Source organism: Ammospiza nelsoni, chromosome 16 (genome assembly GCF_027579445.1).
Source record: "Ammospiza nelsoni isolate bAmmNel1 chromosome 16, bAmmNel1.pri, whole genome shotgun sequence".
In the NCBI taxonomy this organism is placed as follows: Eukaryota; Metazoa; Chordata; class Aves; order Passeriformes; family Passerellidae; genus Ammospiza; species Ammospiza nelsoni.
The window spans coordinates 10,694,889-10,719,925 of record NC_080648.1 but is presented as its reverse complement, the minus strand read 5'-3'; the positions used below and the strand labels follow the sequence as shown (position 1 = coordinate 10,719,925).

The 25,037-nt window shown below is 40.7% G+C and overlaps 1 protein-coding gene across 2 annotated transcripts; it reads right to left on the bottom strand.

Annotated features, from left to right (window-relative positions):
• Positions 1 to 1,500: 1,500 nt before the first annotated feature.
• SMAD5 (SMAD family member 5) lies at positions 1,501 to 23,777 on the bottom strand. 2 transcript variants are annotated; one of them, XM_059483379.1, is made up of 7 exons: positions 23,641 to 23,777; positions 13,620 to 14,234; positions 12,142 to 12,393; positions 10,883 to 11,002; positions 10,029 to 10,250; positions 7,218 to 7,474; positions 1,501 to 6,310 (listed from the first exon to the last, which is right to left on the bottom strand). In XM_059483379.1, exons 2-7 carry the CDS (start codon positions 14,020 to 14,022, stop codon positions 6,167 to 6,169), a joined length of 1,398 nt encoding a protein of 465 aa, XP_059339362.1. In that variant the 5' UTR covers positions 14,023 to 14,234; positions 23,641 to 23,777; the 3' UTR covers positions 1,501 to 6,166. The 2 variants fall into 2 exon arrangements, with proteins under 2 accessions (XP_059339362.1, XP_059339363.1); XM_059483380.1 differs by having other exon boundaries at positions 13,620 to 14,152; positions 23,641 to 23,760.
• Positions 23,778 to 25,037: the final 1,260 nt, after the last annotated feature.

The following is a 25,037-nucleotide window of genomic DNA, read 5'->3' as shown; positions in this document are numbered from 1 at the left end:
AAACAGCACCAGAGAATTCAGCAATTAAATATGAAACTGACTGAGCTGGCAGAAAGCTGCTCTGTACTCCAGGACAAGAAAGATCTCTCCTGTCACAGGGTAAAGGACACCCAGTGTTTAATTACTTTAATTTGCTTTTCACATAGTGAACAGAAGCAGCCTCTGACTTATTTAACACATGTAGGCTGGAGAGGGGGTGGAAGAGGGCTGTTTTCACCCAAAACTTTTTTTCCATCTGTAAAAATCTCATGAATAAAGAATTTCAGATGTTGCTTTGGCTACCTACTCCCAGAGTTGTTACTGCACCTCCAAATTCCCCAGAAAGACCAGTAAGATTAAAAAAAAAAAAAAACCAAACCTTCATTTCTACATTATTAAAATTTTAATAAACTAAGTATTTTGTTTGCTTGCTTTTTGCTTAAAAGACTATTCATAAAAATCCACATAAAGCTTCTGGAAAGCCAATAAGCCACTGAAACTTCATCTGAGATCCTGCTCAAAAATTAGCCTGTATTATCTGTGTAATACTAACACAGTAAATCTTCTGGGGATTTTCATGGCAATCATTGTCTTGGAAGCAAACCCATGAAAATAGTACAGTATCAAGAGTTTAATTAAAAAAATACATTTTTACCTGAGTGACTGGATTCTCATTCAGAGGAAAAAACTCTTATTACTGGGAAAATGTCAGAATTTCAGAGCATTACTGCAGGTGACAGTCTGCTGGTAAAATTAAATCCCAAAGCAGGAAGCCCAGACAAGATAAAGTTGTATCAACATTTTCATTTCAGTTTTATACTAAAGAAATCACTTGTCATTGTGGCATTGGGATTCAGTGTTTTTGTACTCATCCCGCCAAAAAAAGATTTAATATATGCACACCACTTTTCACCCTCTATTTCTGCAGTATCTTGGTAAGCAAGGGAAATGCTTTCTTCCCCTCAATCTTTAAAAAAGAAGCTAATATACAGTTCACTAAAGTTCTAAATGTACATTTTACTGCAGCAGTACTGAGTTACAAGAGATATCTGAGCAGCCTTCAATCCACTGAAAGGCTCTTGGTCAGCAGTTCAAGCTCAACACATTCAGGCACGATGAGTTTCAAAATGTTATGGTTGGCCACAGTGGAAAAAAAACCCCAACCACCCCCAAGTCAGCAGATTGCTGAGGTCTCACAGAAATACTTCAGTTGGTAGTACAAAAAACAGTTACATAAGTACTATCAAAATGATACCATTTTGGCTGGCTGCATTCTACAAGAATAAAGAACTCTTTAAAATGAAGTTAGGAAATAATTTAAGTCTCTGTTTCTGAGAGCACAGCAGCTTTCACATTACCAAAAAGCTAGAGAAAAGAATTTTTAAAATGCCAGGATCACCTTTGTGTGAGGAGGAATAATATGGACATGGAGAAGTATCAGCAGCAAGTTACATGTGATAAATTAACCCTTGTAAAAAAATACTTGAGACACAGAATTACAGAAAAAGGAAATCAGAAGAATCTGTGGGGTTTTTGTTTTGTTTATTGAAATATGAGCAGCAGTATGCAAAAAATATCTTTAAAAACATAACATAGCAAAACCTAGTAATTTTAAAATTAACAAAATAAAAAGATGTTTAGAGTTAAATGAAAAAAACCTCATTGCTAGAACTGTGTTTTCTACAATGTAAACAAAAGCATAAAGGTTATGCTTGCAACAAACACAGAAGCAGGTTTATGGAGCAGCACAAGAAAGCAACATTATATTGTAATCTGATGGTTTGGTCTATTGATTTGAATTCAGAATGGGAAACCCTCCTCAACAGAAACTTCACAACTCCAGAAGAAAGTTAGTCACATGTTTGTCATTTGAAGCAAAACATTTAGAAAATGGTTTGGTTTTGTTTTTGGTTTTTGTTTGTTTCTTTGCCTTTCCAGAAACCATCACCAGCAACACTTTGAGCAAGTAAAACAATATCCTGAAAAAGTGACTATTTCAGACTAGTGAGGAAGCCCGACAGATTTCAATGTCCTCTAGAGTTATACTGCAAGAATCCAAGTTAATCCTACACCCAAGAATTGACAACTTTCACATTTTAATACTGTGGGGAAAAAAAAAAAAATCATTGCTTCAAGCAAAACTAAAAGAATTCCAACATTTTAAACAATTCTATCCTGAATTGTAACACCTGGGCTGTTTCATCATTCTTTTGCCTGTTGGGCTGTTCTGTCAGATTTGTCTCTCACTGGTCAGTTAGCTAGGTGGTTTTATTTTGGTCCTGTAGATTCTATAACCCAGTGTCAGCCCTTCATGCCTAATGCAGTTGATGAGTGTGACACACAAGGCACTGCCTGGCTGCCAGCAAGGCCCAGGTGTGTAAGGAACCAGAGCCAAGCTGCTGCCTTATCTCAGGGGCTGTGAAAGCACTGCCAGGAAAGCCTCCAGGATAAGCCTGCTCCAGGCTCTCTGCTGGTACTGCCAAAGCTGTCAACAGTGCTGGGGCTGGTGCAAAGCAGGAAGAGGCACAGAAAGAAGAAAATACACTATAAGAGCCAAATGAGTTTTTACAGAGGACTAACACTCAGTCTAAGCTGGGATACACTGGAAATGCTCCATGCACCACTCCCACACCACTGGCTGAGTCCATCTCCCCATCCCTCTCTCCAGACCAAGGGGTGATTTCTGGAGGTGCTGTACACCAGGAGCAGCACTCCCTGCTCTGGTGACACTTTACACTGTTGGCACCAAACAACTTTCTATCCAATCTAGCCATGCACCCAGATCTGAATATTGTATCAGCAGCACAGATGAACAAAACAGGATTAGCAACACCATGAACCAGTAGCACAAAAAAATCTGCTAACCAGAAAGCTCCCAAAAAGCCCTACTAGGAAAAAACACAGACAAATCTGACTGGGTTTGCTCCTGCAAGCCTGCCCTGCCAAAACCAGCAGTCACAAGGATATCCCAGCACTGCAGCCATTGCAGTTCCAGAATATGCACACAAGCAGAAAAATGCCAGAGCACTTCAGTACTTAATGACAGCATCAGAAGTGGGTTAACTGGATATTATTGCAGAAATTATGGTTCAGTGCATGGGTAGCCAATCTAACCACAATACTAGCACTAAACACCAGCTCTGGCTCACAGCACCCACTGCAGCACCCATTCTTGAGTCATTCAGTTGGCCACACAGAAGCATACAAGTGAACAGAAAGAAGCCAGGTGAAAAACATTTTGGATAAAGTAAAATCTTGTACCTACAACTGCAATCTTTCCTTAATTCAATGTGCCATGTCATTTATTACATAAGCTAGTCAAGAAATATAATATTCTGTAGTGTTAAATATACATATTCAGCAGCTTGACAAACGTCAGGCCCCAAGAAGAAAATAGAAGCAGGATCCTGTGGCCAACTGACTTGGCATCTTATTCAATCAAAAGAACTGTCTGTGGGCTGTAGCTCCAAAGAATGAAAGGGAAGAAACCAAAGCTAAGTGGCAGATAAATGTTACTCCCCTTCTCCTGAAGATGCACTCATCTGTTTTCACACATACTTGAGAAACTGTTTAAAAAAACAAAACACAAAAAACCAAAACAGTAATACAGAAATTCCTGTACAAGAGAACATTAGGGTTCTGCAGAAGTGTTACAGTTTATTCCTTTAAGGCAATTCATAAAAAACATTTTAATGACACGTAAACAATTCTTATCCTCTAAGATCATTTGTTACTTAGGTACCATACGATGCACGATTTCCACATTTGAGGAGAAACTGTCGTTCAACAGAAGACACAAGAACTTGTTTAAAAAATAATTTTCTCAGGATTGCAGTAATTAACTGCAACACATCTTTTAATAAGTATTTGCATAATAGTTTTCAGCCTCTCCCCCAAACACTGAACCCTTTTCTGAAAAGGTGTTCAGGAAAGAGAAAAAGCAAGGTGAGTTTAAAAAATATAATAAGGTCTTTCTGCATGCAAAATTTTGTATATAATTCACTTCTAATTCTCTTAACATGTTTCTCTCAGCCTCTTTTTTATGATATAAAGGATAGAAATATGCATATGCTATGTAATTGATTTTAGTGTTCAGTACAGTGTTTAAATTCTCTACTTTGCCAAATGCAAACATCACTAAGTTCAACCAAGCCAAGTGCAAGGTCCTACACCTGGATCCAGCAATCCCAGACACAGCTACAGGTTGGGCAGAGAGCAGCCCTGCAGAGAATGACTGGGGGGTGATGGCTGCTGAAAAGCTCACCATGAGCTGGCACTGAGCACTCACAGCCCAGAAAACCACCAGAATCCTGGGCTGCATGCCACGGAACTGGGCAGCAGGGGAGGGAGGGCACTGCCCCCTCTGCTCTGCCCTTGTCAGACCCCACCTGCAGTGCTGAGCACAGCTCTGGGCCCCCAGTGTAAGAAGGATGTGGAATTCCTGGAGCAAGTCCTGAGGTCACAATTCTGGTAAAAGGACTGGAGCACCTTCCCCTAAAGAGAGAGGCTGAAAAAGTTGGGGCTGTTCAGCCTGGAGAAGGAAGGTTGAATGGAGACCTCATGGGAACCCTCCAGCATCTGAAGGGGCTACAGGGCAGCTGGAGAGGGACTCTTTGTCTACAACTGTAGTGACAGGACAAGGAGTAACAGGTCCAAACTGAAAGAGGGCAAATTTAGCTTAGACATACAGAAGAAATTCTTTAGTGTGAGGCTGGTAAGGCACTGGCACAGGCTGCCCAGAGAGGCTGTGAATGCCCCCAACCCTGGCAGTGTTCAAAGCCAGGCTGGAGAAGGGCTGGAGCAGCCTGGTCTGGTGGGAGGCGTCCCTGCCCATGGAGAGGGGGGGTGGAACTGGGAGATCTTTAAGGTCCCTTCCAACCCTTAACATTCTGTGATTCTTTAGATGTGAGAGAGAAATTCCATTGTCATATTAACACAGTCCTTCAATCCCATAAAGATGCCAACCACAGCTACAAGTCTTCTGATTGAAGCCCTGCCATCAGGGACAGGATCAAGAGCACAGTTTTATGCAGGCTACAAAGAAGTGATTACTTTTGGTCATTACCAAGAGGTCTGAATTAAATTACATGATCTGGAAGTAAAAGCTTCTGCATTCAGTTACTCATTTGCTAAGCCACTCACAGTCTTCAAAGAGACTCAAACTCATACTTGAAAGTGAATTAAATACAGTGTAATCACTAATACTGCATAATGTCTACTGAGAGACTAAAAAGGCCTAACACAGATCAATTCCAGACAGGTAAAATAAACAGCTAGAACACCAAAAAGAAAACAAAAAACTTATTCCTTCCAAAAAGTAGTAAGCACTGCCATTTACAAATAGTAGTGTTTATGTTAAAATAGAGAAAGGTACCTAAAAAGAAATAGCCTTGGCAACCAAATCCAAACGGCATGAGTGTAAATCAAAGCAAAACAAGAATCACTACTCCAGAACTGTGCAGGATGTTTATCTTGGATCAATTACTACTTTAAATGGTGGTTAAAAGAGATATTACAAAACCAAAGTGGGAAAAGGCTAAGAACTGCTATTCTGCATTAATATACAATGTGTTTATGACAGCATTTTCCAATAGAAAATACAAGTGTTTTTACACCACTCCAATATTTGTAAAAAGTATATTTCATGTGTACATTAAAAAAAAATCACATTGTACAATCTGAGGCAAATTAGCCATAATAAAGTCTAAGTTTGCTTATGACAGATGTCAACCTTAAGATGTTAAAACATTAAGCTAAAAATACAGCTTGCAAGCTGGAGCTGCACATGTTGAAATAGTTTCATTAAAACACATTAAAAAAATCCCAAATTATGATATGTATTTATGTTCTGAAGTCAGTCTTCATTAATTCCTGTCCCTACAGGACAAAAGTTTTCCAGTTAAGACATTTGTCTGTTTAAGTTTTAAGGGGAAGAAGGGGAAAAGTGTTCTGAATTTTTCAATAGACTATTTTTTCCCTTAGGGCTCAACTGTCACTTAAGCATCACAAGAACAATTTGAAATGTAAAACTGATTAGCTATACACAATGGAATTGGTCACAAAGGGATCTAAAAAAAAAAGTTAAATCATAAGATCCATTCTCCATATAGCTCACAGTATCCACTGGAAGTTTCTCTAGAATTAGAATAAGTTCACTAAAAATAAGGCTGAAGGTGGAATTGCAGCACTATGAAACAGATGAGATGGGATTAAGAGGAGAACCCATTTGTGTAAGTACTTTATCCAGCCACTGGAGGGGCCCATGAAGATGAATTTCTATCCAGCACGGGGTGCTCGTGACATCCTGCCGGTGATATTCAGCTCCCCAGCCCTGGAAAATGAACAAAAGGGTACTGAGCAATTTGAGGACATGCTTGTCTTTTAAAATATCTACCAACCAGAAACAGGAAGTCATGATCTCAAGATACTTATCTGAAGGTAATTCTCAATCTAGTCACAGTGATCTAAAGGAACAAACCCGAGGCTGGGAAGGAGCAGGAGGGAAGCTGCACCGGGAAGCCTCAGTCATGTCTTGCATGCTACAGCCTCCTGTGGAGCTCCTGAGGATGACTCCTGGCCATGGCCACATCTCTCTTCCCTTTCACCCCCCTGCTCCCTCTCCACACTCTCAAACTCAGCAGTATTTGTCATAACTGACAAAACCAATGAGACATCTTTTGGACAAGATGCAAACAAAACACCTGGAAAGCCCAAGTTGGGACTCCACACTAAATCTGAGACAGACAACATCTTGATTAAACAATGCTCAGGAAACTCTCCTGTGACAATAACAGCACCTCAACTTCAGGAAATCAAACCATGTCTTTTTTACATATCCAGGGATTTTTTTAAACTAATAATCAATTTGAAAAAGCTGAAAATTTTCTTCAATCATTTTGCTCCTTTCTACTCCCATTCTTTTAGTGGACTTGTTATTCATTTTACTCCTTTAAATTTAGACCATGAACTTAAATCTCCTTTAACAAAATTACAGCAACCATAATGAATAAATTCCTGTCCTGAATACTAAAGTAACTGAATACACAGCCAACATTCAATATAGAATCTGTGCTTTTCCCTTCTTGCATTGATTTCCTTCTCCCTCAGTTAATCACTTTAAATATACTTATAATTGAAAAGAACCCCATCAGGCCAGAACAGCTTTGCCACAGTGCTAATGGAATTATTGCTAAATACCCAAACCCACAATAAACTTAAATACTCTCAGAATAATTTACCTTTACAAAACTCATTCGAATGGTGCACATTTTGGTGAGCTCATAGACTGCTTCAAATCCATGATTGACAGACTGAGCTAGAAGCTGAGCAAACTCCTGATTGTTAAAAATCTTCAGGCTGCATCCACTGGGAATCTTGCATACAGTTGTTGGATGAAAGCCATGGTGGTAGTTGCAGTTCCTGCTCTGTACAAATATGCTGCTATCACTTAAACACTCAGCATAGACTTCTCCACCAACATAGTAGAGATGAACTCCTTGAAAACAAAGATAAGAACATTTCAAATTACTTTGTTGTCTCTGACTTCGAGGTAGTTATCTTAAATTCTATTTTATTGGGGGAAAAAAGAATAAATTTCTGCCTGAGAGGTTTTCAGGAAAGCTTTTACTTGCATTATAACACACTGTCTCATTTCAACACAGCAGGCTCATGATACACCAGCCACTAGATGTCCTTCTCTGATCAATTACAGAATAGAATGAAAAAAAAATTACTGCCACATTTCAGTTGTTATTTCAAGCTATTTTTCTAGAGAATTTATATGAATTTATTATTAAAACCCCAGTTTTATACACCTGGCAGCTTCTGCCAGTGCCAAGTAGAACAGAAATAGGTGTGTCTTGGGAGAAGGGTCAGTGATGGGACATGAATGAGAAAGAATATCCACAGTCTGCTCTGATTTTCAGTACATTTTATCAAGCTGAAGGACAGGTAAGTCCAACTAGCTGCTCCAATTAATTACCATCAGGGTTTACACACCTTAACATCAACAAAGCACCCAGATCTATCATATCTGCCTGTGTTCAGCTATGCACATGTTTTGAAGTCTATACAATATTATTATTGGCTAAAAATTAATATACAAAAGCTGCCCATCCCATCAGCATCCAAACTCAGGTGCTCCCTGCTGCTTCACTGAGACACCTGCCTTCCCTCCCCTATCCCAGTTTTCCAAGCTTTGTTTAAGTCTTCCCTGCAATACCCTGAGAATGCACTAAGGACCATCCCGTCGTGTGCCAGAGGAGGCTGCAGCAAGTCAACAGATCAAGTTAATCTTTCAGACAGCAGCCACTGCTGTGAGCAGTGCTAGAGCCACTTGGGACTAAGGTAGGAGGGAGGTTGCAGAGGAACTGTTGGCTTCAACAACTGCAAGCAGCTGTCACAGAATCTGGGGTGGGCAAGACTGCATTTCCACAACACAACCCTATTTATTTAAAAAGACAGTGACCGCTACTTGCCAGCTACAGTAAAAAACTAGCACACAGGATTGGGTGGCTCTAAGGAGGCAAAACTTCAAGACCTTTCAAGCAAAAGCCTTAAATAAACAGTATTTTATCTTTAAATAACCTTAATTGTTGTCAGAAGAGTCACCATAAAGCAAAGCTTAAGTTCAATAATTATTATTAGAGATGCAGCCATTTTAAAGCTCATTACTATTCTACAGTATGATGATGGGTCCTGGTTACACTTCTGACCTTAGGCAGATGCACAAGATTTCTCTGCCAATACCACTAAAAGGGGTGAGCCAAAACAAAAGAGCCTCACAAACCACCCACGCCCCACAAATCACTTGCTCTCCTTTATAATATTATTTTATTTATAAATTTTTTTTTGGACAACTGCATCACAGGGCCAAATTTCCAACAGACACAAACAGAACTTCTGGTCTCCAAATTATCTGCAAAATTTTGTCATACTTATAGTTATTTCTAATTAAAAGATTGTTATGGGAAAGAATGAACTTTCATCAATCAAAACTCAAGGCCAACTTTACCAAATGTGCTTAGGTGGTAAAAAGGCTTCTAAACATGTGCAGGAGAAACAGGGCTCTCTTCTCAGGACTGAGTTAATCGCAAAAAAAAAATTCGAAAAAGTGTTCTACAATTTAAGATAATCCAGGCACATTCCATCAAAGATGAAAACAGTGCATCTCTATGTACTATCAGCCAAAACAGTACAGGAAAACTAGAAGATCTTGCAAAACCTGCTGTCTCCAGGAATCCCTCCCACACACATCCACGCCCCATGGATTCACTCAGACAAATGAGCCCTTGCAGTTTTGCATTAGCACTTCAAAGTCCTGCTGCCAACTCACCAAGATATTTGAACATACTGTAGACAGAAGGTAATACCTTACAACAACAAAACAAAAAAAAAATCTTTGACATACTGCAAAGGTGTATGCAGAATTTAAGAAGTAGATATAATGTGGAGTATCATGGCATATCATGTTATGTTTCTTGGTGCTGAAACACAGACTACTACATTTACCCTAACAAGCAAGCCCCAATGGCAATCTAGTTTGGTAAGGAAGGGGTAATATTTAGTCTTTTTAATTAATGACAAAGAAAAATGCATGCAATTCCTGACTAATTAGAATCAAACCATGCCTAAGTTGTTTTCTGATACTGCAGAGGTAGATAATGTATCACATCTCAGATTACCTCTAGCATTTTCATCTGAGAATTATCACTGCTGCAGTGTAGAGAAATAAAACCAAGGACTTGGTTCATAAGACAAACCCAGCTTTACCTTTGCCATAAGACAAACCCAGCTTTACCTTTGCCATAAGATAAACCCAGCTTTATCTCTGCCATAAGACAAACTCAGCTTTACCTTTGCCATAAGACAAACCCACTTTACCTTTGCCATAAGACAAACCCAGCTTTACCTTTGCCATAAGATAAACCCAGCTTTATCTCTGCCATAAGACAAACCCAGCTTTACCTTTGCCATAAGACAAACCCACTTTACCTTTGCCATAAGACAAACCCAGCTTTACCTTTGCAATAAAACAAACTCAGCTTTACCTTTGCCAATGTGCCGCCGAGTGTTCTCGATCGTTGAGTTGCGATTAACGTTGGAGAGCAAACCTAAGCAGAACCTGTTCTTGTTATTGGAGGGATCTGTAAAGCCATCTACTAAGACACTTGTGGAAGATGCATGGAAAGCCTCCCCAACACGGTTATTTAACTCATAATACACAATGGAACACCAGTGTTTGGGTTCTTCATAGGCAACGGGCTGAACATCTGAAAAGCAAATGGAAGGAACAGTTTAGGGAAGAGTTAAAACACTGAAGCTATAACTGTCAAGCAGACCTTCCAAAACATCAAGCTAAGTAAAATCTGAGTAAACAATTATGATGGGCAAGAAGTGTCCTGATTATAACCTTAAAGATTTTGACCTTTGTGCATTTTAGCTGGCCTGTTGATTTTAGTGTTTTTTCCAATTCTAATCCTGATATTAAACAAAAACAACCTTACACGTACACACACAGAACAGACTATGTGATAGCACGTAAAACATAACTCTTCTGCCCACTTTTAAAAAATCTGTTATAACTGGTATTAACTCAATTTTCAGAGCCTTTGTGCAAATGTTATTCCAGCAACAGGCAAACGTAGCAGAAAAGAAATGAACAAAAATTCAACTCACTGTAAGCAATATTATGCATCTGAAACTTTGAAAGGAAAAGATGAAAATAAAAAGAAGCAATTTAAGTTTATTTCTCAATTATGTCTCCTACAGCCCTAGTTTGCCTAGGAGGACTGCTTCCATCTACCAGCAAGATTTACTGGCCCATCTGAAGTTATTAATTCAGTTTGGTCATGAGTTGCAAGGCACCAAACTATGTAATTTTACACCAGACTATACAACTTACCTCTGGTAGATATATTTGGCATGATCTGAGGGATCATTGTATTGCTTGTGTCCATAGATTGTGAATTATCCTGCCCCATTTGTTCATCAGGGGGCATATATGCAGGAGGTGGAGTATCAGCTACAAACATGAAAAAAAAAAGAATAAATTTCAACAATTTAGAGTATTTATTTATACATTCTACAGTTGTAAACATACAAAAATATTCCCAAACAAGATGTTAAAAAATTTGGCCTCATTTTCAAAGAAATCTGAACACAGCCATCTGTCTTTACAGTAAACTCCTGCAATAGCTGAACCTATGGAACCAATAACAAGATTGGAAACTTGAAAAAAAATAAGAGATGCTCTTTTTTTCTTTCTTTCTTTAATACCTGCACTCCTGCATTTGGGCTTGATGACTCTGCTTCCCCGTTTTTGTCACACAAACATGAACTTTCTTGCCTACCCTCTTCTCAGTGTTCAAAAACAAAGCAGTAGAAGAAGTAACTATTTGCTTAGTGTAACAAAGGCCTAGAAGAGTTTGGGGGATTTGCTGCTCCTGCAGGCTGAGTTCATTACAGAGGTGTGGATCTGTTTTCTTCCATCAGCACAGCACTCAGTGTGGCAACACCCCACTGTGCCCCATAAATGCATCCACCCAGTGATCCCAGTACTTGGCCAACACAGATACTCTCTGACTGGGACACTTCTGGGGAACTGAGCAACCAGATTAAAAAGATTAGGCCACTGAGCTAGTGGAAAAATAAAGTCTTTACTAAATTCCTGGCTGTATAAACCACACCAATAATCAAACAGAATCAGTAAGATTTCTTTCCTTTGTCCCTATCAATTGTTTTTTCTGTATTTTTCGACTCGGTTAAACAGATTCAGTTTAATCCAACTTGTTCCCAACAAAAATGGTACTTTTTTCCAGTTAGACACCATGTTTTACATGTTTTTATTCAGTGAAAGACATCAGTAAACTTCCTGTTCAGCATCCTGTATTTGCTCTCTTTTCATTGCTAATTCTTCTTCTAAAATATGGATTAGTTAATCTGTAGTGAAGCTGTGCAAAAAAACCTCACCAGTATTACATCCATGACAAAAAGCAGTTGGAAAAATAAAACTGACCAGTGACAAAACTAGGAAATAAATCCCATAAAATACAAAAGAAAAAGCCATTTAAGGCAAACATCATGAATTCCTGAGGTCACGGGTCACAACAACATGTGACATTTCAGTGATTTTTACTGACCTGCCATTCAGGCTGCACTCACCTGGCAGCTGAAAGGGACTGGATGGGCCAGAGCTGGCTGGGGAGCTCGGGTAAGTGCTGCTGGCTGGAGAAGGGGGGTAGGGGCTGTTTGGTGAGATGGAGAATGGAGTGCTGTTGGGCTGCTGGAAGGAGTCCGGAAACGTCGCGTTGTGAGGCATGTGCGGCTCGTTGTGGCTCAGGTTCCTGAACTGAACTAGCAGGCTGTGCTGGGGGTTGAATTCACTATGTCTAGGCACTAGCACTGGAGGTAGAACTGCAAAAAACAAACAAATCCCAAATGCATTTAGGTCAGAACCTGAAATATAAGGTAAGAGATACAAATATTCTGCTCATCATGATAATTTCAACTCTAGCTGGGGTGGAAAGAGGAGGAGGGGATGAATCTGGCATGCCTTTGCCCCATCCTCTCTCCTTTATTTTTTACATCATTCTTAATGAAAGATTCAAACTTTACTCTTGCAAGAATCACAAAAAAACACACACATTTCACACAACTCAAAGATGACCTTTTTAAAAAAAATAATAAACCAAACCAGGCTACATGTGGCGCACACACTGAAACACTGATGCAGAAGTGCAAAACTTACATCTGCACACGTTGCAAATCAGAGAAAATGAGAATACAGTCTCTATTACTACAGTCAAACTATACAGTTACATATTGTCCTTTCCACTGATGAGAAACAAAATCTGCACTGCCATATATTTTAACTTCAGCACTGCTGGAGTCTGGAATTTCAGTGCTGCAGCAGTGCACTTGAGCACTACAATCAATGCAGCAGTTACAACCACTTTGGGGAGCAAGGGAAGCAACTCCTCACCACACTGTCCAGAGCAACATTCTTCATCTCTCCCACTGCAATCCCAATCCTCCTCACCTTTCCCACAGCACATTTAAAGAGCAGACTCTCCTTACCTGACACACACCTTTCTATAACTGATCACATCTCCTGCTTCTATTCATCTCTGCTATCTCCTAACTGGAAGTCATGTGGGGAACTCTACCACCCTAAAATTTTATTAATTTTATTTTTCATCTCCTCAGTTCATGTCACACATTGATTAAATAGCAAGCTCCTGAAAGACAGCCACCTTTCAAGGACTGAGATTTTGAAACAAGTTTCTCCAGTTGCAAGGACTGAGATTTTGAAACAAGTTTCTCAAAGAAAGTGAATCTGAAAGTACACATCTCTGTTTTCTATTTCACAACAAAGGAGAAGTTTGCTACTAACTTTCAGAAGTCTGTGAGTAAAAGGTGATTAATTCCAAAGAAAACAGTTCAGACCATTAGTACAGAATGGACCACACACCTCCCCAAAACCCCGCCAGTAATGTGCACTTTCAACATTCCTCTCCCAAACTGCCTCACACCACTTTCAATTGGTTGTACAGCACCAGAGGAGGAGGAGGATGAAGTGAATAGTTAAGTGGTTACCAAAGATTCTGTTCAGTTTTTCAGACGGTAACTTTCAAACATACCTGGGCTCTCCACCCTCTTGTAGTGGTATGGATTGATGCAGACTTCCTTTTGCTTGGATCCAAAAGGAAATTCACAAATATCCAAGGGCTTCAGCTCGTGGTGGCTCTGCAGATCCGGCCAGCGCCACACACGGCAGTAGATGACGTGGGGAAGGCCCTTCCTGTGAGACACCTGCAGCCGTCCATCCAAGGAGCGGGGGATTGTAACGCACTTGCTGGGCTGCCCTGGGCTGCTCAAGGCTTTCTCCAGTTCTTCCATAGCACCCTTTTTCTTTTTCAGCTTTTTTACCAAAGCATCAACAGCTTTTTCTGCCCATTTTTCCTCTTCATCTCCTTGTTTCCAGCCCAACAGACGCTTTACAGCTGGGCTAGTAAAGGAGAACAAACTGGCCATTGACGTCATTTGACACAAGTCTTCAAAAAGTTTGTTGGGTTTTGTCTGTTGGGTTTTTTGTTAACTAATTTGTTTTTTTCCAAATAAATGTCAGTTTACACCCAAAGCACTTATTGCAGCTGATGAGCCGTATTATTTCCTGGAGGATGACAAATGAACATAGAGATGTCAGTGATGAAGCCTTCGCATCAAAAACGATGATGGATTCCTCCAATTTAGTTCTAGTAAAAAGATAATTGAACAAGGAATTATAAACAAGTAAAGGCTGTGGTAAATAAAACAAAAGGCATATATGAGAAGAGTTCCTGTTTCAACCCTAGTATTGCACCTGATTTTGTACAAAATCCCAGCAGTACTATGTACACTTAAAAAAAGTGATCAGTCCCCAAAGCTTGCACTGCTGATTAGTGGGAAAAGGGACCATCAAGGGATGATGGTCAGTGGGGACAGCACAGTTCCCATTAACACTCCTTAAATTGATTACTTTCTCTCAGAAGATAGGCCTGAGGACTATGCTTTAAAAATAGCAATATATCCCTGTCATGGTGCTGTGTTAAGAGACTAAATTTGCTATGAACAGGGAAGAGGCAGGCTGGAACCACCAGTTCCAAGGCCAATACTGCATGGAAATACTCAGCTTCTCAAACAGATCTTTATTTCCAAAAAGGAAAAAAAAACCCTAAAGCATCTGCTTTTTCTTGAGCTCTAATTAGTCACCCCATGTTTCTGAGAATATGAAAAGAAATTGGGAAGAAACTGCAGACAAAGAAAACAAAGCACAATTAAAAGAAAACCCAGTAAAAAGCACAAACCAAACCTTCTCCAGCCACCCAGAGAGGTGGTCAACCTTTTTTTAGCTGTAGCTAATTTTATGCTGCACTTCCTTATATCTTTTAAGAAGAGTATTTGAAGAGCGTGATATTTTTAGCCTTGGCAAAAAAAAAAAAAAATTGTTTTCTTCTCCCCAGAAAAAAGAAGCGGGGAAAAGACATGGTGAAGTAAGCATTAGAAATGTGACCTTTACTACAAAGTGCCTCGGAAAGGAGAAGAGCAGAACAACTGGCTCATGAATGGTGTTTTACCACTCACCAGCCCTAATGCAAATCCTCCCCCCAGCAATTTAAGGAGTACCGATGACAAGAGGAAATGATGTGCTGTGGCAACGAACTGATAAGAACTTGTAAAATCCCTTGTGAATACTAAATAAGCAAGTATAGACAATGAGCAGCTGGCAAAAAGCAAGAGCAGAGCTAAGAGAAAGGATGTCAATAACAAAAGATGCTTCCTCTCTTGCTACAGAGACTGCCAAACAACATTGTCTCTCCACTTTTGATAAACCACGGTGAATTAGAACACCTACCCCAGCCCAAGACACCAAATCTGCACATAAGAGAAAAAGGGGGTGGGGGGAGCAAAATGTTAAATATCTCTGTGCTGGTTCTCTTAGACTGCTATCTTTAATCACAAAGATCTTTTTTCCTCTCATCTTTGATAAACTAAAAGTCATCTGATAAGGCTTTTTAAGTGTCTGGGCACATTTACAGGCTCACTCAGGCACTTGGACAGATCCTTCTATGTAACAAAACCATGTGCTAAGCACCAGCAGCCAAAGCTACAGCAAACATCCCCGGGCAAGGCATTCATGTCCCAAGTGTAACCATCCTATATTTTCTATTATGGAGTTAGAGGGTGAGGAAAGCAGGGAACAACCCAAGGACACCAGGTGTTTCTTTACAGGAAAAAAATCCATTATCATGTAGTAGCTTAATCCCATTGGTACTTCTTTGATTATTCAACTTTGTTTCAGTAATATGGAAAAAAATCGGAAAAGCAAAACAAACAGTCAAACTGTTTGGAGGTCTTTCTTCCTACAGCTCTCATAAAAAAACAAAATGGAAAAAAAAGAAGAGAGAATAGAAGTCTCCCACTGCTTCAGTAACTCCCTAGAAGAAGGTATTGAGAAAAAACTAAAGGAAAAAACTCCAATAATTACGTATCACCTGTTTTCTTCAGAAGTATCACCATGTCTGCACTTTCAGACTAATTTAGATCCCTTGGACTATTCCACATGAGAATCTTTGCACCCTTCAAAGTAACAGGAAATACATAAAGGGAAATAAACTTGGCCAGGAACTCAGACTGAATTTTTTCTTTTACTGAGGATAAAAGTTTACTGTTTCAAAAAGTAAAAGCTGTTTATGGTTGCAACTAACTTACTTTCAAGCCTCGCATACATTCAATAGCTGCAAGATCAGCAACTGCTCACACCCCTAGAAAAGGAAATGAACCCACCTAGAAGCTCAGACCAGAGACAATTAAAATGTTCTATTTTTGCTTTCAGCTATGCTTTCAAAGAATCTTACACATCATCAAGGCAGAAAATGCACTGGAAATTCCTCTAGTTAAGCTGAACTCAAAGGAGATCTTAACAAACATCCCCTGATCTATCCCATTACAGGAGCCCCATCTGTATTAAGAAACCAAATTTAAAGATCTACAATTCTATGCTATGATCATGTAAAATTTCATTTTGTTTTTTATTATTTGGAACATAATGGATAGACTAGGAAAGATACTTTATTTGTTTTATACAATTCCAACATCATTTAGCCACAAGCACACTCATGGAATAAACAAGCTCACTAAAAGGAAAGGAAGTTGGAACAGTTCTATAAGATGATATTTTACAGTAATTTGTATTTGAAGAGCAAGTGGCAAGGGAATTATGATAAATGACTGTCCTAAAAACTATCATTTTAGAAATAATCTGCTCACAGTAAGTAACATAATTAACTCTAAAAACTTTACATTTGAGGCCCATAACAAAAGCAAAGCCTGGTAAAACAAGTATTTCAGAAGCATCAGAACAGATCGAACTGTTCTGATCAACAGATCAAAACTGCTTCAACTTCTTCAAAAAAAGGTTCCACATACATGCTTGTAACTATAACCACTGAAAAATGAAACTGTTGAAGTCCTTAATATCATCCACTGTAACTCCATTTTGGCCACTTATGAGGCTTTAAAGACTCTTCATTAGAAGTGTATTTGAACCTGATCAAGAAAATCAAGGCCAAGAAAGAAAATGCAACAAAATACTAATAGGCTTTGAGAAGTAAAAAATGACACTGAATTTATCCCATTGCACACCTGCCCAAAGCTCATTCTGGATGGCAAAACACTGAAGGTTTACAGCTTTTGCCCTTCTTAAGAAAACAAGGCAGAGTTAAAAAGGTTCATGAATCATGAGCTGGCTTCATGAGCTATTTAAGGCCATAAAGTTGTAGGTTCAGGTATTTAAGTAGAAACCAAATATTTCCATGTAGAAATTGCAATTCATGCAGGGTTTTTAGATTTCTGAATGTGTGGCATAAACCACATCGAGAACATTTACTTGCATTTGCTGTAATTTCAGCATCTAATCTGTGAAAAGTTTCTAAGTAATCCTGCCATCTACCAGGTACAGCTTCCCCAGATCATCTGTACTTACAATCAATTTCTTCTGAGGCTTAAAAGCCCAAGTTATGAGCTGTGATTGCAGTACCACAGAGCATCACTGAGCTTTGAATACAGAAACAAATGCTTTAAAAAGTCACGTTTTCATTCAGTGGTGCACAAATTACTCTTATTGCTGCACCTCTAGACACAGCTGGTAACAACTTTCATGGGGAAAAAAGCTTGCTTAAATTTCCTTAAGAGGCAGAGGGTCTATTATGCATTACCTTCTTTTATTAAATAACTTTTCAGCTGAATTACAAGAGAATATCAACTGAAAACCACACTGTTACATTAAAAAAGCTACAAACACTTTTAGGAGTGAGTGTAATGAATTACATGGAGTAGCATGGAGGGGGCTTTTAAAGGGCAAGTATAAAAGGAAGCAATCGTTGTATCAAAATTAGAGTTTGGGGTATGCATTATTTATACTTTAAAAGTTCTTGTTAATGACTACAGCAAATGGAAGGAAACTAGTTGGGTGAACAGCTCCATTGTTTGAACCCCCTCCTTAATACTTCATCCAGCCAGATATAAACCAAGTTGGCCAACAACAGAACTTATATTTCATTTAAGCAGATGGGAGAACTCTATCACCCTCCATCTGCCATCACAAATACTGAACAACTTGACTTCCCTTTATCAATTCTTGTGAAATTTCCTTAGCCTACTCCATCAAACTGGCAAGTTCAGTAGGTCCGTTTGATGCCATACCAAGGAATCTCCTTCTGGCTAAAAGGACCTGAGCAAGAGTCACTGCAGAACAGAAAATGTCACATTAAATATGGTGAACCTATTTTCATGAGATGCATTTTGTATGTAATGTATTCTCCAATTGATTCCAAACTAATTTCCCAGCTGCAAAATCTAGGTTTGAAGTACCATTAACCAAGCAAACCATAATCTCAAACAGCAGGGCAGTGAATGATGCTTTCACATGCACAAGAATAAAATGGGTAAAACCATTTTAAAATGGGTAAAACCAATGACCCTCATCCCTTCCTACAACCAGCACTAAGGCTGTGTTCAAATTAAGGACTATTCTCTTCCCACTCATTTACTTGTTTGCAAATTCAGGAAGCCTCCTGCAGCATCATACCCAATGTGAAACAAGGAACTTCACTGCTGATGATTAGAAGCTGTTTTGAGGCTCAACTTCATACAATAAACAAAGCACCACTTATAAGCAGCAGCACAACTGGGAGTTCATTAGAGCTGCTGCAGATCTGCAGTTAAAGCTGTTCTGCAGTCAGCCCTTGTGCTCAACTTTATTGCCCTTCAAACTCAGAAATGCTCAAGTATTTTGACTCCATACACACATTAACATACATAGTCATACAGAAGGCTCAGAAACTCAACTGCAGTGGTATATTATAGTGTGTTATGCTATATACACAGATCAATACCTTCTTTAAAACTACAACCTCACACATCATTTCACTTGGTTTTATTAAAATCCTTCTTTCCTTATAAATTTCCTGACAGGAACTGTGCAGGATTGTGCTTGAGTTTTACTATCATTTTCCCAAGCTCACATTGTAGCCCAGCACACAGTCCCATGCAATGGCACATACTAAGTCTTGTCTTTAAACCAAACACAGGAGAAATGTTAGTTCCAGTTTCTCCATACACATCAAGCACAGAACAAATCCTAAGATGACACTGTGGTTAAAAACTTGTTCAATGAACTTGAAGGGCTTGCATCTTTCAAACCATTGCCAAAGCTTCTCCACAAAAAAGATTTCTCTTCAATTACCCTGTGCAACATCTCAGCCACAAGGAGTACCACCAATGAAAAAACTTCTTTTGCCTCTTATCCCCATAAGTTTAAGTAAAAGATGAAAGAGCTTTTATAAATTATATCAAAAAGGAACTTGTGGTATTTTCATGAGAACTGGCATCCAGCTGACCAAAACCTACGGTAAGTGCTTCTACCCTAGCACTTGATTTCTTGCTTCAAGCATGCCTTGTAAGGCAAAATAATCTAACTGATAATATATGTAAACAAGAAGAGAAAAGAACTATCTGGTATCTTCAAAACTTTTACTAACCGTGACTGCCCTGCAAACAGAAAAATCTACTGACAATTGCTGACAGGGCTGTCTCACACAATACTTTTGCTTTTAATTTCCACATCTGTACACCATCTAACATAGCTTAAAAAAAAAGCTGAAGCATTTAGCTCTGTCAGCTGAGAAGTATTTAACCAGTACTCTCTTATAAAAAACCTAACAAACTCTGAGGCCAAGCACAAGCAGCAAGTAATACAATGTACATGGAAGATTTAACTCAGATAGCAAAGTGATGCTTCTGCTTCTTCCTAAAGTTTTCTCAAAAAATAGTAGCAGTGATAATGATTTATACCACAAAAGAGGTCCAGGCAAAGAGATCACTAAGAGAGCTCCACTGCATTTCCAAAGCATCCTCATTTCCATCTGATGTCAATAAAAGCTCAGAAAAATTATAACTGAAGAACAGAATTTGTTCTGCATCATGGCAAAATTTGAATTTAACTCTGATGCAGGGGAAGGGAGAGGGAAAAAACACCAAAACTTGCAATGCCTAAATTGGTCTATTTCTCTAAGCATCCACATTTACAACAAAAAAATCCAATGCTCCCATGCCCCTGGTCTCTGCAGCTGCACTAATTACTGAGCAATTAGCTTATGCAGAAATACTGAAAACTATAATTTCCATCTTAGAAGCAAAACCTGTCTTCCTTAAGTGTTTTATCAGAACTGTACATTTTCTCACTTTTCTGTTTCAGCTAACTGGCACTTTCCAGCAGAAGCATTATGCTGGAAAATGCCACCATCAACAGCAGACAGCCCTGAAACTGCCTCCTGTTTTTAAGGTTATTTAAGATCTACTCTAACCAAAGCAGATAACTACAACTTACAATCCATTTCTTAATTAAAATTCCAGAGAAAAGCACTGCTACATTTCACTACATGAAAACAAAGGCCTATGCCTCCACTGGTAGGTTGGACATGGACAAGCAAGTGGGTGATTAGGAATGACCTCAGTACTACACTTGGAAACAAAAATGGGAAAATAAAGGGTATCTTGTGCTTTTCACAAACCCTAAAGTATGCTGAAAAATTAACAAGCTGGACAAAGCCTTCTAAAAATGTAAATGCTCACGTGCAAGACCTTCATTAGAGACCAAAATTCTAAATACTATGAGTTGGCAACAGAAAGTATAACCTGGAAAATGGGCCAGCCAAAAAGCTTTAAAAGAAGACAAAAAATAAAGATGTATATGTGTGTGTGTGTGTGTATACACTTCATTCCAACTGAATTGCATTAAGCCTGTGACAAGTTTACAAAAGCTACAGGATTGGAGGGAACACTGACAATAGTAATTCAGCAAGTTTTTTTTTCCCCTCGCACAGAATGAATGAATGGCAAAGTATTCTAAATTTGTCAGTTTGTGACATCCACTGACCCAGAATTCAGAGACACTACTTCATAGTTGGTGTATCAGTAGCAGGGACTCTGACAAAGATCCTCTGTCAAGGATGACAGTGCTGGCAGCACAACCTTGGTGGTAGGTCAGTGGGGAGAGGGACTTGGCAGGCAGCGCCCTGCACCGCGCCAACCCACGCTGGTCAAGCGCGCCCCAGTGCCAGCCAAACTCCTCTGCGTGGTCACAGGAGCACGGCTAAAAAGGCTTCCAGAAAACAGGGCAGGAACTTGCACTGTGACTAATGATAACGGCAAAAGTGTTAAATTACTGCTCAGCTTGCTTTTAATGAGCTGCTTATCGTTAGCCGTGAAGATATCTCAAGTGCACTCAGCTCACACCAGAATAAATCTTCTCATTTTGAACACGAGCTCCTTACCTGTTATTAAAAAAAATCAGTAAAGATCTTTAAAGAAATATTAACAGATTAAAATAAAATTCATTCCACCAAATCTAAGAGAGACATTTGAAGAAATTCGTACTTAAATTAAAAAAACCCAAACAAACATGAATATAACCAGCAAGGCCTTAACTGGAAGGAAGGGAAGACACAGGATTGCACAGAATTGCCACAGGAGTATTTCTGCAGGTATGTAATTCAGCCAAGAGCAATAAAAGAGTCCCTAGCACTTTCCTTAGACACCTATAAAGAAAACAGAGGACAGTTTTCTGCAATTAAATATGTCCTCCAAAGCATTAAAGATCACAATATAATTTGTAAAGAACTTTCAAGTAAGCCCAAAAAGTTCCTTAATTGAGCATGAGCATTCCAGCTTGGGAGACATTTTTTTCCAGCTCAAATAATATTCTGTGATCATAAAAACTCTGCACAGATCGCCGACTCCAGGTGCAAGATTAAAAATCTGACTTCCAACAAGTACAAAATAGTACAGGGTCAACAATTACAGTTGTTCCTTCAAGTTCCATTAGAGGTTAAAACTACAAACCTCAAAAAAACCCAAAAAAACACCCACCACAGCTGTACACAGCAGCACACCCTGCTGTGATCTTTTGTCACCAATAGAAAGAAATGAGGAAACCTCTCTTCCTTCTTTTCCATTTGTCAGCCCCATCATGATTGTCCATCTGGGCTTCCACCTGGAAACTCCTCTTCAGAAAAGGAGAAAATTCCTATCTCACGTGTATGTCCTCCACATTTGAAAGGAAAAGAAAGGTTTGTAAAAGGTAGGTATCCCAGTAAGCACGTGGTTTCTTGGGGTTTTATTTTGCAGAAATAAGTGGCATTAGTCACTTAGCTGCAATTTCAAGGCCAAGTGAACAAAATTATAATATCAGAGGTAAAAGTAAACCACTATCAAACGGTAGGGATTAAGACATTAAATCCAACACAGACAGGGCACTCTCAAAAGTTACAACACACTAATTATGAAACATCTTCAATTAAGTTATTTGCTGCTTCTATTAACTTCCACTACCACTAGCTGCCAAATTCATAAAGCATTACAGGTTTTGATGAGCACAGGCACATGCCTGCAAGTGTTTGCACCTTTTTCTTTACTCCAGTCAAACTGTGATTCCTCAGAGGACCAGGAAGACATTCTGAGCAGAACTTCTGTAACTGACACACGCAATGAACTACGCACATTTCAGTTTTCATTCTTTTTAAAGCCACCCATGGCAGGCTAATTACCTGAAACTAACGAAGGAATGAAAACAGCATGAGATTTCATCTAAACCCATCATACACTGACAATCTCATTTCCCGTGACAGACAAAACTTTGCTGATGCAAATTCTGACAGTTAGTCCTTGGAGGTTTTGTTACAGCAGTGAGCCCAAGTGATTCACTGCATGGAATTTCTAAATCCCTACCTATTCTACCAAGAGACTCAACAACCATTCTTGAACCTATTCAATAATACATTCAACACTACTGCTGAATCAGTTCCTCCCTATCTCACTTTCCTGTGAAATATCACTCAATCACCTTAAGGTCACATTAGAAACCCCACAACTGGAACAAAGCACAGATCATTTGATTTCCAGTCTTGTGCTTTTAACCGCAAGAGCATATTTCCTCTATTAAATTTACAACCCGCAGAAGACAAAAATTGCCATTCTAAATCACCGAAGCCGTGCATCTGTTGTCAGGCAGCTGTCAGGGCTACACGAGAAGAAGGCCAAGGTGGACAAGTGTGAGTTTGTGATCGCTGTGTGTGTGTGTTTGTGATCGCTCTGTGTGTGTGTGAGCCCGCACATCGCCTCCCGCCTCTTCACCACCGCCTGCAAACGTGTTTGTTGCTCTCCCCTCGCTCGCTCAGGCCTGACTCCAGTTAAGAGAGTCCTCGAATCCTCCCCAAAAAAACAAAAAACCCGGAAAAACCCAAACAACAAAAATAAGACACAACCCTCTGGAGCCTCTGCCGAGCCCGGCGGTGCCCGCTCCTGTACCGGCACCACGCGTGTCCGAGCAGCCCCGCGGGCGGCCCCGAGCTCTCCTCTCCATCCCGGGGCTGCTCCTTCCCCCGCAGGCCGCTCCCCGTGCCCTCCCGCCCCGCTGTAACCCCCGGTGTCACCGCGGGCCCGCCCGAGGCCTCGGCCCCGTCTCCCCCCGCTCCCCCACGGCCGCCCGGAACCCGACTCGCAGCGCCGCGACCCCGCGGCCCGCAACCTCCCCGCCCCAACCATCCCGCCGCCCCGACCCACCCGGCGCGGAGCAGGCGGCCTCCCCGGGGCGGGTGTCCGTGAGGCGCCGGCTGGGCCGCGGCCGCCGCTGCTGCTGCAGCGAAACTTTGCCGGGGGAGGCGGCGGGACGGGAGCGGCGGCGGGGCCGGCGGGGCCAGCGCCGGGACCCGGATGTGCGCGGGGCGGGGCCGCGCGCGCGCCACGGCGGCGGCGGGAGGAAGCGGGAAAAGGGCCGGGCCCGGCCCGGGTGCGTGTGGGAAGAGGCCCTGTGGGGAATTAGCCCCGCGCTGTGAAAAGGAGCGAAATAAATGTAAATAATGAATCAGTGAATAAGTGTGCGGGGTTCGGTGAACAGAAAGTAACGTGCCGCGTAACGGAGCGGTACAAAAGGCCCCCAAGGTCTCGCTGCGATGGCGGGCGCTGCTGGGGCCGAGGGCTGGCGCTCTCCCGCAGTGCCGTGCGCTGCTGCCCTGGGCACCGGGGCTGTCCTCACAGAGCCACCGGCTCACCTGGGCTGCAAAAGAGCTGGAGGTCACCGAGCCCAACCTCTGACCAGCACCGCCGTGCCAACCAGACCATGGCACTGAGGGACACGCTCAGTCTGTCCTGAAACACTTCAGGAGCAGAAGTTCCACCTCCCTGGGCAGCCCCCTGCAATGTCTGAGCACCGTTTCTGTTAAGAAATTCCTCCTGATGCCCAAGCTGAACCTCCCCTGGAGCAGCTTAAGACTGTGTCTTCTTGTCTTGTCACTGCCCAGGTGCAGAGCCCGGCTCCTACCTGGCTACAACTTCCTTTCAAGATGGTGTAAAGAGTGGGATGGTCCCCCCAGCCTCATCACTGAGTGTTAGCCACAATGTCCTCAGGCAGTTGAGGTCCTTCAGGGGGCTGTGTCTCTGAGTAAATTACTAAAATACCCAGTGAAGCTTCAAGAAAATGTGTCAGCAGTGTTCAGGATGGCACTAGAAAGGATTTCACAGATGAAGATTTTCCTGCTGGGTATAATGCCACTATGGGACAGACTCTTGCTGTCCTCATTGTGTGACATGGAAGTGAGCACTGCTGCCTCGAAGCTGCTTTTGGACTGCACCGAAGAAAAATTCAGAGAGTTATTGGGCCAAAACCACGTCCAGTGCGGCACAGCAATGTCTGACCTTGGTTAAGCATACTGCAGGCACAAGTGTTTCTTGTCATTTTTAACTGAGTGAATTATTAGATATGAGGGTATTTTAAGGAAGAATGAGCAATGAGTGCAAGGCTGACCCACACTCAACTCTGCTCTTCAGGACCAGGTGGAACCATTCACCACAAACTATTGTTGAAGTCTGAACTCCAATGACTTTGAAAAATTTAACTTTATATGGGAAACAGGAATGTCCACAATTAGAGGAAAGTATTTCACACTTCACTCATTTCACAA